This window comes from Podarcis liolepis (assembly GCF_965112155.1).
Source record: "Podarcis liolepis genome assembly, chromosome: 15".
NCBI classification, from domain to species: domain Eukaryota; kingdom Metazoa; phylum Chordata; class Lepidosauria; order Squamata; family Lacertidae; genus Podarcis; species Podarcis liolepis.
In genome coordinates this window covers 14,479,255-14,494,204 of record NC_139566.1, presented here as the reverse complement: position 1 = coordinate 14,494,204, position 14,950 = coordinate 14,479,255, and the positions used below count along the sequence as shown (strand labels likewise).

Here is a 14,950-nt window from a genome sequence, read left to right as displayed (position 1 = left end):
TATATATATATATATATATATATGGTACAAGGAGGGCTGATAACCTTTCTGGTTGGCCTGCAAAAGGGACCCTTTTCACAGAAGGGCATTTGCCCCTCTTATCCTCTTCAACCCTCTCTAGCAGTGCCGTTTTTCCAGAAAAAGAGGTGCCGGAACTCACCATGAACACCGCCCTCCTTCTCTTAGAGTAGCAATGGCGTGCGAGAACTGAGTTCCGGCGAGTTCCATCTGAAAAAAGGCCTCGCTCTCGAGGTCCACCAAGGCTGGTAGCCCAGATCTCGGGTGAGGAAAAAGGCCTTTTCCAGCTCTGCTACTTGACATCTTTGCAAGCTGGGGGTGTGGAACCCCAAACACCTTCAGATGTTGTCAGCTGGCATGACCAATGCTCAAGAGAAGCAAATGAGCATTGTGGAGTCTAAAAACGTCTGGAGGGCGAAATATTTCCCATCTCTGGCAGTGCTTTTTTCTGGGGGTACTCAAGGGTATCGGCACCTTTTCCCACCAAATGTTAAAAGTGTGGCGCTTAACTGTAACAACTTCCTGCTGAGTAACCACACCTTTTTCCCCCCTAAAAGAAAAAGCACTGAATTCTTTGGTATAGAAGGCAGAAGAGGACTCCAGTTCCCACCTGCCCCACCAGCTTGGCCAGTGGTCCAGCAATGTATAAAGGGCTCCAGGCTTCCTACGGTTGCAGCAGGAGAAGCCAGGGCTGGGGGACCTTTGGGCTCTCCAGATATTGCTGGACTCCAGCTCCCATCAGTCCCAGCCAGCAAGGTGAGGATTGATGGTGAAAAATGATGGAAGCTGGAGTCCGACAACTTCTGAAGGACACCAGGTTCCCCATCCCAGCTTGTTGTTATTTATTTATCTACTATTACCTTTACACCCCAACTTTTCTCCAAGTGGTGTACACATTCCTCCCCCTCTCCATCAACAACCCTGTGAAGTAGGTTAGACTGAAAGGCAGTGACTGGCCCCCAAGATCACACAGAAAGCTTCACCAGCAAGTGGGGTTTCGAACCCTGGTCCCCCAGGTCTTAGCTCAGCACTCTAAACCACCTGCCCACTCCATTGCCCACAGCTCACGTACAAAAGACTGCTAGCTTCTGGGAGGTGGACTTGTCGGAGTTCTGCAGGGACTCATGGTCAACTGTGCAGGTGACCTCCACGCCATTGTCCTCTTTCCCGACGGTGAATTCTACGCGGCTGGTGACCGTGAACGTCTTCCCGTTAGCATCTTCTTCCACTTCCGAAGGTTCAGCTGTTTGGGGGAAGATGGCGTAAGAACAGCTGAGTGGCCACAGGGAACTGTGCCAAAGAGAACAGTTTGGATTCTCGACCAAATGAAAGAACCGTTCCTTGGTTCATTTGGGCCAGGTCGCCTGGAAGCAGTTTTCGACTCACCATGGGTGATTAACCGCCTGCCTTTTAAGTGATTGATTCAGGGGACCCCAAATTGTCAGAGGGGCAGAGCTGTCCCGTGGCCTCATACCTGAGAGCAGCTTATCGCCCTTATGCCACCGGAGCTCAGCAGCCGGCTTGCTGCCAGAAGAGAAGCACGTCAGCTGGGCCACGTCTCCTTCTTTAAGAGGATCGGAGTAGCCAGAGATCTGGGGTTTTTGCGGGATTCCTGCAAAAAGGGAAAGAAACCTGGGACACTGAGGACTAGCGACTTGGTTGGAGAATCCTCAGCTACATAGCAACCCTCCAAGATGCTGGAGATGGAGGGCAGTAACACACAGGCTTAGTGTCTAGTTAAATAAAAACCATAAGCAACCACCAGCCGAAATTCTCTGCAGGAGTGGAGTGGGACCACTCTATCCTTTCGCATTTCTATGGTGCAACCCCTCTGTAGTTCCCAGAGTCAGACTGTGCTTTTGGCTTCTACCTCCCAGCAGCCCTCCCAGCCAAGGACCCTTGAGGTTGCACATCAGGTCTAGCCACCCCCCCGCTCTCTTTTCACTGTCCCTTAGTAACTCCATGATTATTATTATTTTTTTGAGGGGTGTCCCTAGACTTAGCACCCACTCCAGGAGGCCTCCAAACCTGGAAGATACAAGACATGCAAACTCAGAATTCCCTTAGGCTGCTACTGAAATTCCTGGCTGCTCTGGGAGAAGTGGAAGCAGGAGTGCGGCTAGGGCAGGAGGCCCTCTGCTAGGCTTGGGGATGCTGGCTCCTGCCTGCCTTCACTACCCTCTGGCACTGACTGGCCTTGCCACCCCCTCCCTGCTCCCCTGGCCTCACCCAGCACAGTGACGATGGCCTTGGCGGTCCTCACAGGCATGGTGAAAATGGAACAGGTGTACTCGCCCTCGTCTGCCAGGGTCGCATTGTCGATACTGATGGTCAGCTCGTTGGGCGTAGACCTCTCCAGCTGGATGCGGAGATCTCTCAGCGCTAGGGGAGCAGAGAAAAAGGAGCGTTGCAAAATGGGTGAGTGAGGTTGCTTTAAGAAAAGCTAAAATAGCACATGGTAATGGTTTCTAATACTGAAATTGAGAATGCCCTGTTGGAGAAACTCGCCTTTCTTTTTTCTGCTTTTTGTGGGATGTGAAACACAAGAGCAGTCAAGTACAACATTCCTAGAGTGAACATGTTTACACATGGAGAGGAATGTTTGTTCATCCAGCAGGTAAACTTCCTGTTTCCTTCTGGGCTAGGACAGACTTCCTCTGCATGTGACTAGAGGTGGGTGTAGCCTCACCTGTGCAGGTAATGACAAAAGCACAGGGCAGGGCAGCCACCTCTCTCTCTTTTTTTTTACTCCATGGATCGAAGAAGCAACATCTGCTTAGCCAAAGATGCTCTCTTGGCTTCCAGCCAAGAGAGGACAGGGACTGTCTCCTTATGAGATAGTTTCCAGGTGTATGTTATTTTTCTAAGCTAAGTCTGCCTTCTGGGATCCAATTGTGAACAGAATGTGAGTAAATTCTTTTTATACTTTTATAGAAGACTGTGTTGTGTCTTATCTTTTATAAGGGAATAAGGGGAAAATACCAGGACAGTTATTATAAAGGCTTTAGCGAGCCTGAGCAAATGCATCCGCTGTAAGTTTAAAAGGGGAATGTTACTCTGCTAAATTGTGAAACTTGTTAACACAAGTTGGAAAGACTATAATCAAATAATATATTCTCTCCTGCATCCCTGAACATTCCCACACTTTTAAAGCCTGATATATTATTATTATTAGCTATTTAATGCCCCAAATAGGCTTCTATGAAATCCAGGAAAAAAAGCTATAAAGGTGGTTTCTCAGTAACTTCCTCTCTTGGAAATGTTGTAGTCATAATTGCCTATGGTAGTCTCTAAGTTACTCACCACAGAATTTCATAGCTACCACGATAACTGAGAATGGTTATCATCAGAGGCAATGGGCTACATTAATTTCAGTAGGTCTACTCTAACTTAGTTGGAGGAGGGAAGAAAATGCCTCTTTGGAATATGCAGAAAATATATATTTTTTTAAAAAAAGAACCACAGAAAGAGGGGGAAGGAAGTCAAGTTTTGAAATGTTAAAATGACTGCAAAATTATTGAAATGCATAAAACTGAAAATCATAAATATTTTTGCTACAGCTTTTTGGAGACGGTGCATTCTGATGGTGCGTGCAGTGATAAAGTGAAATGGTAAGAGATGAAAGAGCTCTAGCCATTACACAATACTGCTGTTCAATGACAATAATAATAATAATAATAATAATAATAATAATAATAATAATAATAATGCGATAGGGAACCTGTGGCCATCAAATATGGTTGGACTCCACCTTCCATCAACCAGTGATCACAGGGATGATGGGAGTAGTAGTCCAACGGCATGTGAAGGTTCACTGGTTCCCAATCAGGGAGGCGCAGAATCCTTACTCTTTGCCCTTTTATAAAAACAAGTCAAAAGGTTTCTTTTTTCCAGACAGCCTGTTGATCTGCAGATTTTACTCCCTTCTGTTTTTATGGTCCTGACTAGCGGTTTTAAAATTTCATTTTAACATTGTGAGTTATCAACAGTGTTTTAAAATTACTACTAAAATACTATTAACAGCGTGTTCATGCATGTGTGCTTGCCTGCCCTGCAATTTACAGAATTAAAATCAATATACTTCCCCCTCAGATATGCAGGACTGGGCTTTTAATCAATAAATCATATTTCAGATGACAGCATCTCTAAAATTCACCAGATTAGCTCCATTGTCCTCAGCTCTGGGGCACCCACAGCAAATCCGACTACTTGATCTGTTGCAAATTTATCTTACTTAGACATTAAATATATAATTTTAGCTTGCTTATCACGAGAATCAGATATATGGACCTATTGAGTTTCCTCCTGGCACACACATTATCATCTTTTAGGTGTTAAGCAAATGCATTTTCATTTTCTCGGTCTTTAAAAAATTGCTTTTTTTTAAAAAAAAAAAACTTTTATTGCAAATGCTGTAGTCTCATGGGGAACAAGTTGGGCCTTTTGTGTTTATTTAACATTCCGAATACTGTATTTTTGCTTTATCTGAATTGGTTAGCACAAAATGACTGCTGAAGTTGCAGGGTATAAATTATGGAAAACAATAAGCAGCAAACAAGCAAACAAATTGCGTTGCGCTTGTGACACATTGACAGCTCGGAAAGGAGGGGGAAAAGGCTGATATGTTAAATCTCCTCTTGCTCTTCTTGACTGCTTGTGCTGCTCTTTCGGCTGAGAAATATCCAAATTTTTAACAGATAAATTTATATTCAGTAGTGGCAGGGAGAACCAACTCCCTTCCAGCTGAAAAAAAACACCTGTCTGTGTTGGTCATTTGGAGACAATTCTGAATCGCCGCAGGTGAGCAGGAGACTGAAAATACACATGCCTGTTTTATGGATTCTCCCCAGACTTTGAGGGCTTTAGAGGAACACTGTTCTCCGTGTGGCATCATTTACCTGGGTTCACTGAGGTTCCAAGGACATAAGCTAAAATCTTCTCTGCTTATCAAGGACAGTCCTTATTTTCTGCCTCCTGTTTCTGGTAATTCACCAGCTCTGTTTTCGCCTTCAGGGGATGCCTTGCTAAGAGGTTATGAATACAATTTCTGCCTTGCCAGACTACCGAGGCCTCATGCTTGCAAATCTCAGCCTTAAGTGGAAATGACATTTCCAAGCTTGCCTGCTGCTGTGGGAGGGGGAAAGGTTTGCAAAGAAGGCATTAGGACCTTGCCAGGTTCCTTATGGCAGCAGCAGAGTCCAAACTCAGAACTGGGCTGATGATGCGGAGAGTAAGGTAAAGGTAAAGGGACCCCTGACCATCAGTTCCAGTCGTGGCCGACTCTGGGGTTGCGGCGCTCATCTCGCTTTATTGGCCGAGGGAGCTGGCGTACAGCTTCCGGGTCATGTGGCCAGCATGACTAAGCCGCTTCTGGCGAACCAGAGCAGCGCATGGAAACGCCATTTACCTTCCCACCGGAGTGGTACCTATTTATCCACTTGCACTTTGACGTGCTTTTGAACTGCTAGGTTGGCAGCAGCAGGGACCGAGCAACGGGAGCTCACCCTGTGGCAGGGATTCAAACCGCCGCCGACCTTCTGATCGGCAAGTCCTAGGCTCTGTGGTTTAACCCACAATGCCACGCACGTCCCTTCTGATGCGGAGAGTATATGCCCATATATATATATAAATGTGATATATATATATATATATATATATATATATATATATATATATATATATTTGCTTTCGTAGATTTTCACGGGTACAGGAATGCAGGTTTTGGTGTCTTCGGGTGTCTTCCCGTGTAAGAGTTGGGGTGTCTAGGCGACGTTTCGACGAGGTCTCACTCGTCATCTTCAGGCTGGTGCTTTCGGCTTCTTGTTACTGGAACAGAGCAGGATCTCAGTGTTTGAGTTCCTATAAATACTGTTGAGGGGGTGTGGTGTATAGCCTCCAACGTTCTGGGCAGAGAGGAAGTTCCCAGGTTAGTGTGCCTTTTCTTCTTTTGTTCCTTAATTACTTGAGGGATATCTTGGGTGATTTCTTGAGTGATATTCTGAGTACCACTTAGGTGGGTCATTAAGTGTGGATTAGTTGCTAACGCTTTCGTGTCTTGACCTCTTGAGTTTGTGAAGCACAAGTTGCTAACGCTTTTGTGTCTTGACCTCTTGAGTTTGTGAAGCACACTTAGAGCACAACTAAGTGCAGTACAGCCATCTTCTCAGAAAAACTCTTCACAAGCTCAAGAGGTCAAGACACGAAAGCGTTAGCAACTAATCCACACTTAATGACCCACCTAAGTGGTACTCAGAATATCACTCAAGAAATCACCCAAGATATCCCTCAAGTAATTAAGGAACAAAAGAAGAAAAGGCACACTAACCTGGGAACTTCCTCTCTGCCCAGAACGTTGGAGTCTATACACCACACCCCCTCAACAGTATTTATAGGAACTCAAACACTGAGATCCTGCTCTGTTCCAGTAACAAGAAGCCGAAAGCACCAGCCTGAAGATGACGAGTGAGACCTCGTCGAAACGTCGCCTAGACACCCCAACTCTTACACGGGAAGACACCCGAAGACACCAAAACCTGCATATATATATATATATATATATATATATATATATATATATATATAACATTTAATTTGCATAATCTAATTTCAAACCGAGCCAGTGGGGCATTTGCTCATTGCTAATTGTGGTTTCTCAGATTTATTTATTTGAAAGATTTATTACTTGCCCTCCGCCACAAGCTCCCAGGGTAGGTTCCAGCACGTAGGAAATACAATTTCAAGGCAGATAAAATAAGTGTAATTGTAAAAACCCATAAAACTGCTCCAAAATGGAACACAGTGACGTGAATTCAGCAAAGCAGGTGGGTCACAAAACCCAAAATGTGCATGTTAAAAACTGTACATCTCTGTAAGGAGGTGCAAGAAAAGCCTTGTTCTAGGACCAGGCTAAAGGTCCTACTAGGGCATCATCGTGTTCTCCTAGTAGTCAATCAGATGCTCATGGCGAAAGGATAAGAACCCGAACACAATAACACTCCACCCAGCCATTGGTATTCAAAATGGCCACCCATGTTGGTGGGCATCACTGCTTATTGTGGGAGTGAATTTCCAGATCCCCGTTTTCTGCGCTTCTGAGGGTGATGGAAGAGCCAAGAGAGCCCTTCACAGAACCTAATGCCCAAGAAGATCAGCAGGGATGGAGAATATTTGGGACCTAAATTGTTATCCATTAGGTAGCCTGTTTTAATACTGTGCAACTCTTTGGAGAGGGTAGGATAGGGACTTTTAGTGGGAAGGGGACTGAGAAAGAGCACAAATCAAGAACAATGGATAAATTCAGCACCCATCGCCAGAGACAGCTCCAGGCACCTTCTGCCCAGCTCAAGACCCTGATGGAATGCAGATTCTCTACCTCGTTTCTCCCCAAAGTAGAGCGTCTGTTGAGCAGGATTGGACCACTGTAGGGAGGAGTCATCAGGGTCTTCCACTTCACACCGAAGGAGCACCTTGGAGCCTGCGACCACGATTTCATCTGACGTCGTCGGCTGGCTCCCTGCAGGAAATCAAGAGGGATGTTGAACATAAGAAGAGAGAGAGAGAAGGGTGGGGAGGGGTGGGGATAGACGCTGAACAACCTACCAACATAATATATGCAAGAGCCTAGTTCTCACTGAGGTGTGTCTGGGGCTCTAACACTTTGGGCTACAGCAGAAAGTTCACATCACAGAATGTCCCCCCCATACAAATTAAGTCCCCTGCACAAGTGAAAACTGTCATGTTAGTGAAAGGCTAAGCTTAAAAAATCCATCTCCCTTCACATGCCAGTTCCATCCATACCCCGCAAATGTGGAGGTGCACAAATTATTAATGGGAAGCTGTATGGACACCCTGCAAGCAAAACGGGGAGAAATGTGGGAGGAATGTTCATTGCCCTTATAACTGCCTTGCGAAGAAATCAGAACCAATGCTCACTAAAACAGCAACCATCCTCCCAGCCCCTCACCACACCTGCAAGCTTTGTGTTGGCAAGTCAGGATGAATGCTCAGTAAACAGGTCATTTGGAAGATCCCAAAGGTGCCAAACTGTCAAGAAACACGAAGCAGAGGGAGAACAACAGTCTGTCTTAGAGGCTTTAGGCCTCTGGGCTAGTTGCCAGAACAGTGTGCAACAAAGCCAGATTATTCCTCCTCCGCCTTTTCTTCTTCTCCTCCTCACACAATCATAGGATTGTAGAGTTGGATGGGACCCCAAGGGTCATCTAGTCGAACCCCCTGAAGTGCAGGGAGCCACAGCTCAAAAATCCCAGACAGTTGGCAAAAATTGTGCTTGAGCTTGCTTCCCCACCATTCCTTCTTCCTTGTGCGCCGTGCCTCTTTTAGATTTGCGAGCCTGATGGCTGGGAACTCCTTTAGTGCCAATTTTTGTAAGCTGCTCTGGGCCAATGGTGTGTAAGTGCTGCAAATAAGTAAGTAAGTAAGTAAGTAAGTAAATAGTGGCCCCTTTCCAATGGAAAGAAACCCCACTTAGTTCCCAAGATTTCACCAGGTACCAGCCACCCACTCAAAAGCCTTGCCTGACCATCTTAAGGACTAGAAACCTGAAGTGATGTCTGCCTCCAGGTCCAGGTTCTGGCAGTTGCCCCATGGCACAACCTGCACATTCCCCAGTGAAGAACAGCTAAGCAGCATACTGTTGGGATCGCTCAGTCAGTGGAGCATGAGACTTTTAATCTCAGGGTCGTGGGTTTCAGCCCCACACAGGGCAAAAGATTCCTGCATTGCAAGGGGTTGGACTAGATGACTCGTGTGTTCTCTTCTAATTCTACAGTTCTATGATTCTTTGAGGACCCATCACTGTTGGGTCCTCCCTGGGGGGGGGGGGGGAAGGACATTGAGCAATTTACTGGAAGTTTCCTTGCTAAGCCCTCAGCAGCACCAGTAGAATAAACATATTTTAAGAATGTGCTTTCATTGCCAGCTCCCCTTCTCAAGTCGTTGACTCCGTTGCCTCTGGGGTCTGTGGGCGTCTCCGCTAAGCACATTCCATCCCGCCTCGTTGGCCGGGGTTACGGCCCCAAGTTCCTCCCCTCCTCTGCTCTGCCCAAAGAACCCATGCAAGAAACGGCTGGAGAATAAAATCTCCCCTAGCGCACAGCCTCAGCTGCCTGGCAAAACAGCAGCCCCTTGTCCTGTGTCCACTTCCCCCACACAGCCAAAGTATGCACAGAAGTGGCATTTCAGCGCATGGCTGTGGCACAATCGACCACAGCATCAAAATCACTTCGGTCAGGGCTGGATTAAGACCTTTCGGGGCCCATAGCACTTAAAAGATTTTGGCGCCCCCATATATATATATCTAATTCAAAACATAAACAACAATAAACTGTAAAGTAAAATTCTATTTTTCAAAATGAAACAGAGCTTACAGTCAGGTGGGAAACAATGTTTGTTTTTGTATACTTCCACTTTATTTATATTTCATTCCCCCCTCCCCCCAATTGCATAGTCTTTGATCAGATCCTCAAAACTAATCTTATGCAATGCATCTGCTTCTATACTTAGTTGTGATAAGGCATCCAGCCCACCTTGTTGCCTAGTTGCTCCGCTGGGATTTTAAAAATATACTTCAATTGAGAAAATGAACGCTCAGCTGAGCCACTGGTGACCATTAATGCTAAAAATCTGGCAATGGAAAATTTTTGTGGTGCCCCTGCTTATTTTGCTTAATAGTTAATCCAGACCTGGGAACAATTCAGGAATGTACCTGAACAGGTATCCTGATTTGTAAGGATGCATCAAGAGCCCTGCTGAACTATGCCAAAAAGCCCATGGAGCCCACAGAAAGCTGCCTTATCCCAAGCCAGGCTATTGGTTTGTCCAGCTCAGTGTTGTTGACACTGGCTGGCAGCAGCTCTCCGGGGTTTCAGGCAGGAAACATTCCCGGCCTTACTTGGAGATTTCGGTGATGGAAACCGGCCCCCTTCTGCATGCAAAGCAGATGGCCTACTGAGTTACAGACCTTTCCCAACACGGGAAGGTGCCTTATATTCAGTCAGGCCATTGATCCATTTAGCTTAGTCCTGGCAGCACTGACTGGCAGCAGCTCTCCAGGATTTTAGACGGGGGTCTTTCCCCAGCCCTGTCAAGTGATGCCAGGGATTGTGTCCGGACCTTCTGCATGCAAAACAGGTTCTTCTCACCAGTAAAGCATTTCCCCATCAAACTGCTTCCCTCAGAAGTTGGCATGGCACACTCCAACAGCCAGCCAGATGCCACTTTGGAGGCTGGCAAGCAGGACATGAATTCTGCAGCCCTCTCCACACAGTCATCTCCTTCTGCACACGTTCCAGCTTGTCAATAGCCTCTTTAAACTGTGGTGCCCAGACCTGGATACAGCATGTCTGGGGTTTCTGAAAACCTGGAGCCTGGCCTGCCAGTGTGGACTTCACTGGCTCATGGTCAAGCAACCAGCCAGCATGGCAATGGCCCCAGCAGCAGAACCTCATCAGAGACAAGGTGGTGTTCCTGTCAATTCCATGTAACACTAGCCGTAAAGGGTCTGCACTGACTCCTGGTATGTTTCCAAGCACAATTCAAAGTGTTGGTGCTGACCTTTAAAGCCCTAAACGGCTTCGGCCCTGTATACATAAAGAAGCATCTCCACCCCTTTCATTCAGCTCAAACACTAAGGTCCAGCTCTGAGGGCCTTCTGGTGGCTCCCTCACTGCGAGAAGTGAAGTTACAGGGAACCAGGCAGAGGGCCTTCTCGGCAGTGGCGCCCGCCCTGTGGAATGCCCTCCCATCAGATGTCAAGGAAATAAACAACTATCTGACTTTTAGAAGACGTCTGATGACAGATCTGTATCGGGACAATTTTTAATGTTTGACGTTTGATGTTTTTATGTGTTGGAAGACACCCAGAGTGGCTGGTGCACCCAGTCAGATGGGCAGGGTATAAATAATAAAATAATTGTTGTTGTTTTCTGCTCAAATCAGGGGCGTTGAGGAGTATGTGGAAGGAGGCTGTAAGTGTAAGCATGTAGGGGTGTGTGTGTGTGTGTGCGCGCGCGTGCATGCGTGTGTGTGTGTAGAAACTTCTGGCTTTTGCATGGCTGCAATGTCACTTTCTGTACGAAGGTAAGAATCAGATCGATGCCTGTGCCCATCTATGCCTCTGGCCCCACCCACCATGGGCAGGTGGCCCCTGGAAGGCTGTCCACTAGGGAAGGTGGCCCTCAGCCCAACAAAAGTTCTCTACCCTGCTGCAACATGGGAGCATACTCTTGGTAGCTTGGTTCATAAACCATGTGTAAATTATGGGCGACGGGCAGGAGGAACTGCAGCGAGACAGAGCACCTAAATCCTTGAAAACAGCCTGTACTAGAAACCATAAACTCGTCTCCCAGTAGGGAAAGGAGAGACAATCAATTCTGTTCACATTTAAAGTCAAAGCTACCTAATCCCCACTTCCCAAAACAGTACACAAACTGAAACGCATCCCCTCTTTGAAATTCACACTTCTCCGAATTTTGCAATTCACTTCTCCACCTCAGTACTGTGTACCTGGGCCCATCACAATGCACACAGGATGGTGATTTATGTTTACTCTTCCTCCAAGGAGCTCTGTGTGGTTTTTGCACAGTTCTCCTCTCCATTTTATCCTCACAACAACCATGGGAGGTAGAGGAGGCTGAGAGCAAGTGACTAGCCGAAGACCATGGCTAGGGTTGCCAATTCAAAGACTACAGTATTTGAAATACGGCAACCCTATTCATGGCCGAGTGGGGATTCGAACTCTGGTCACCCAGGTCCTAGACCGACAAACTAACCACTATGCCATGCTCTCTCTCTAGTAAGAAGAACGTACCCTAATGCTTTGTACCAGTGGAACTTCCTTTGCAAAAATGTGTAGATAGGCAAAGTTGGGTACAGTGATGGAGAAATTTGCATGAAAACGCTGATGGATTTCCACGACGACTTTTTAAAAAAAAATCACAAACTGATGCGGAGAACTAAACTTAGGACTGTAGAAATGAGGAACAGAGAGAAACTGAAATGGACAGATTTCCCTTCCTCCCTGCTGAGTGAATCTTTGCTGCCCAATGTTTAATCCTCCTTGCCCAAACGCAACCAGGCTCCAGTCTATTTTCTGCTGTCAAATCTCATCCCCTTTTCTCTGCTCTTTGGTTGCCATGGAAAAGAATTGATCTTTATATCATCTTCCGAAGAAAAACAGTGCCTCTCCGCCCCCTTTGGAAGACGCCACCAATGCCCCATGGCTGTCAATCTTCTTGACTTGCGTCTAAAAGGGACAAGGGGGACCCGGGGAGCGTGTTCCGTATGAAACTGGGTCAAGGGGGAGCAAGTGAACCAAACCCCAGGTGCATTGTGGGGGGAAACCTGTGCCATTTGTTTTCAGAGAGAGAGAGAGCAGAGGAGCAGAGCTCATTCAGGTGCTCTGCCCCAGGACCTGTTTTTATTATTTACGACCAAAAAAAGTGCCTGTGCTTTGGATGGAGAATATCTATATATTGCGGGGAGCCCATTATACCTCCTCCAGTGAGCAGCCTGCCTGAGGGGACCTGGGCTGCTCAGCAATGGGGGCAGTGAGCAGATGGTCTGTTCCAGCATGTTGAATAATGCTGGGCTTTATTTCCCCCAATAGGACAGAATGGATGGCCCCCTTGGTGGTTTTGGCTGTTCGCTGCTGCATCTTAGACGGCAAAGGGAAAAGCTCAGTGACAGAGCATTTGCTTTCCATGCAAGAAGGCCCAGATTCCATCTCCAGGGAGCACATAAACTATGGAACTCTCTCTCACAGAAGGAAGTGATGGCCACCAAGCAACCGAGATGGCTTTAAAAGAGGATTAGACAAATTCACAGAGGAGAGGGCTACCGAAGGATACCAAGCCATGGTGACTATGCTCTGCTCCACAGTTGCTTCTGAATACCAGAAAACACAAGAGGGGAGAGGGCTCTTGTGGTCAGATCCTGCTTGTGAGTTCCCCACAAGCATCTGGTTGGCCACTGTGAGAACAGGATGCTGGACCAGATGGGCCATTGGCCTGATCCAGTAGGCTCTTCTCATGTTCTGAGCTGCTGCCAGTCATTGTGTAGACAACTCTGAGCTAGACTGACCAAGGATCTGACTCCATATACAGTCATACCTCTTGTTACGTTTGCTTCATGATACGTTTTCTCAGACTGCGTCCCGTGGCAACCCGGAAGTGCTGGAAAGGGTTACTTCCGGGTTGCGCCATTCGCGCATGCGCAGACGCGCAAAATGACATCACATGCATGTGCAGAAGCAGCGAATCGCGACCTGTGCGTGCGCAGACGTGGGCTGCGTTCCTTTCAGGTTGCAAACGGGGCTCCGGAACGCATCCCATTTGCAACCAGAGGTACCACTGTAAAGCAGATTCTCAGGTTACCCATTGACTCTGGTTCCATGGAATTCATTGGGAGTCACTTCAGTTGGATATCTCAGTGGGTTGGAGCGTAGTGCTGATAATGCCAAGTTGCATGTTCATTGCCCAGATGGGACAGGTGCATATCCCTGCATTGTTGAGCATTGGGCAAGATTTATCCTCATGGTCCTTCTGACTCTATCATTCTAAAACAGTCATACCTTGGTTCTCGAACGGAATCTGTTCCAGAAGTCAGTTTGACTCCCGAAAATGTTCAAAAACCAAGGCGTGGATTCCGATTGGCTGCAGGAGCTTTCTGCACTCAATCGGAAGCCACAGAAGTCGGATATTCGGTTTCCCAAAAAACATTTGCAAACTGGAACACTCACTTTCGGGTTTGCGGATTTCGGGAGCCAAAACGTTCGAGTCACAAGGCATTCCAGAACCAAGGAACAACTTTAATTGCTTTTAATGATTTCCCCCTTATCTTTTTAGCTGTTGTTATTTTTATCTGTAAGCTGCCTTGAGTCCCTGTAGGGAGAAAAGGCAGGTTAACAACAACAACATCATAAATTATTTCCAACAATAAGGAACATGTGGTTCTGTACAGGGAAGGAGTGCTCAATGTAACTCCCCCAAAGCAGGATAGCTTGGAGGGGGAGCCAATATATATATTATATTGGTGCAGATATATATTAATTATACCCACCTTCAGTCCTTGGGACTGGAGAGGATAAGGCTGCCACCAATGGGTACCAGCCAATATGGCTGTTGAAGGCAGTATGTGCCTCTGAAGACCAGTTGCTGGGAATCACTGTTGACATTTCCATTCCACCTTAAGGAACAGGCATGTGGAATTGTTGCATGTCACATGTCTGTTTACATTCCAGCACAGTATGCTGGGAACTTCCGTTGTGTGTATAGCTTTTGCTTTTAGCTGTTCTCTCTGAGACGACATGAAAGAGAGACGACGTGTTTCTTTGTCCTGATTTATGATTAATAAATCTGTAGTTATAGTATGCTTCCACAAGCCTCATGCCTATTCTGTTTGCGCAGTTCGATCTGCTGATAGTGTGCCCTGGCTTTGAAGCCTGGGTCGCTGATTTACATCGGAGCAGAAGTGATGGTCTTCGCAGCGGGATGGCTGGAAGGAGACGTCCCAGCCAGGGCTAGCCAGTTGGCCTCCTGGCCCTCTGAATGCCGACAATCACAAGTGGAGAGTGTTGCTCATGTGCTCACGATCTGCTTGGGGGCTTCCCAAATAGGCCCCTGTGAGAACAGGAAACTGGATGAGATGGGGCCCCTTTGGCCCGATCCAGCAGGGCTTGTCTTACATTCTTAAGCTCAAGATGTGAAATAAATAGATGGTGAACTATGCAATGGCTGGGTAGAGTGGGAGAGAGAGAGAAGGAGCTTATTTAAAGAAGCCATTTAAAAACAACAATAACCAACAACTTTAAATGGTTTCTTTAAGTAAGCTGATTCTTTCTTCCAAAACACACTCCAAGTTTCACCCTCTATTTCTTTCACATCCTGAGCTTAAGAACATAAGAACCTAGTGGGTT

The 14,950-nt window shown here is 46.7% G+C and overlaps 1 protein-coding gene across 4 annotated transcripts in view; it reads right to left on the bottom strand.

The window, feature by feature from the left end:
• The window catches only part of CADM3 (cell adhesion molecule 3), a 107,944-nt gene that overhangs the window by 33,840 nt on the left and 59,154 nt on the right, over positions 1 to 14,950 (bottom strand). For all 4 annotated transcript variants that reach the window (XM_083477828.1, XM_083477826.1, XM_083477825.1 and 1 more), the window contains exons 2-5: positions 7,391 to 7,531; positions 2,248 to 2,400; positions 1,493 to 1,630; positions 1,091 to 1,261 (exon numbers count right to left, since the gene is read on the bottom strand). In XM_083477828.1, the coding sequence (XP_083333954.1) occupies positions 1,091 to 1,261; positions 1,493 to 1,630; positions 2,248 to 2,400; positions 7,391 to 7,531 (603 nt within the window). The remainder of the gene's footprint in view (positions 1 to 1,090; positions 1,262 to 1,492; positions 1,631 to 2,247; positions 2,401 to 7,390; positions 7,532 to 14,950) is intronic.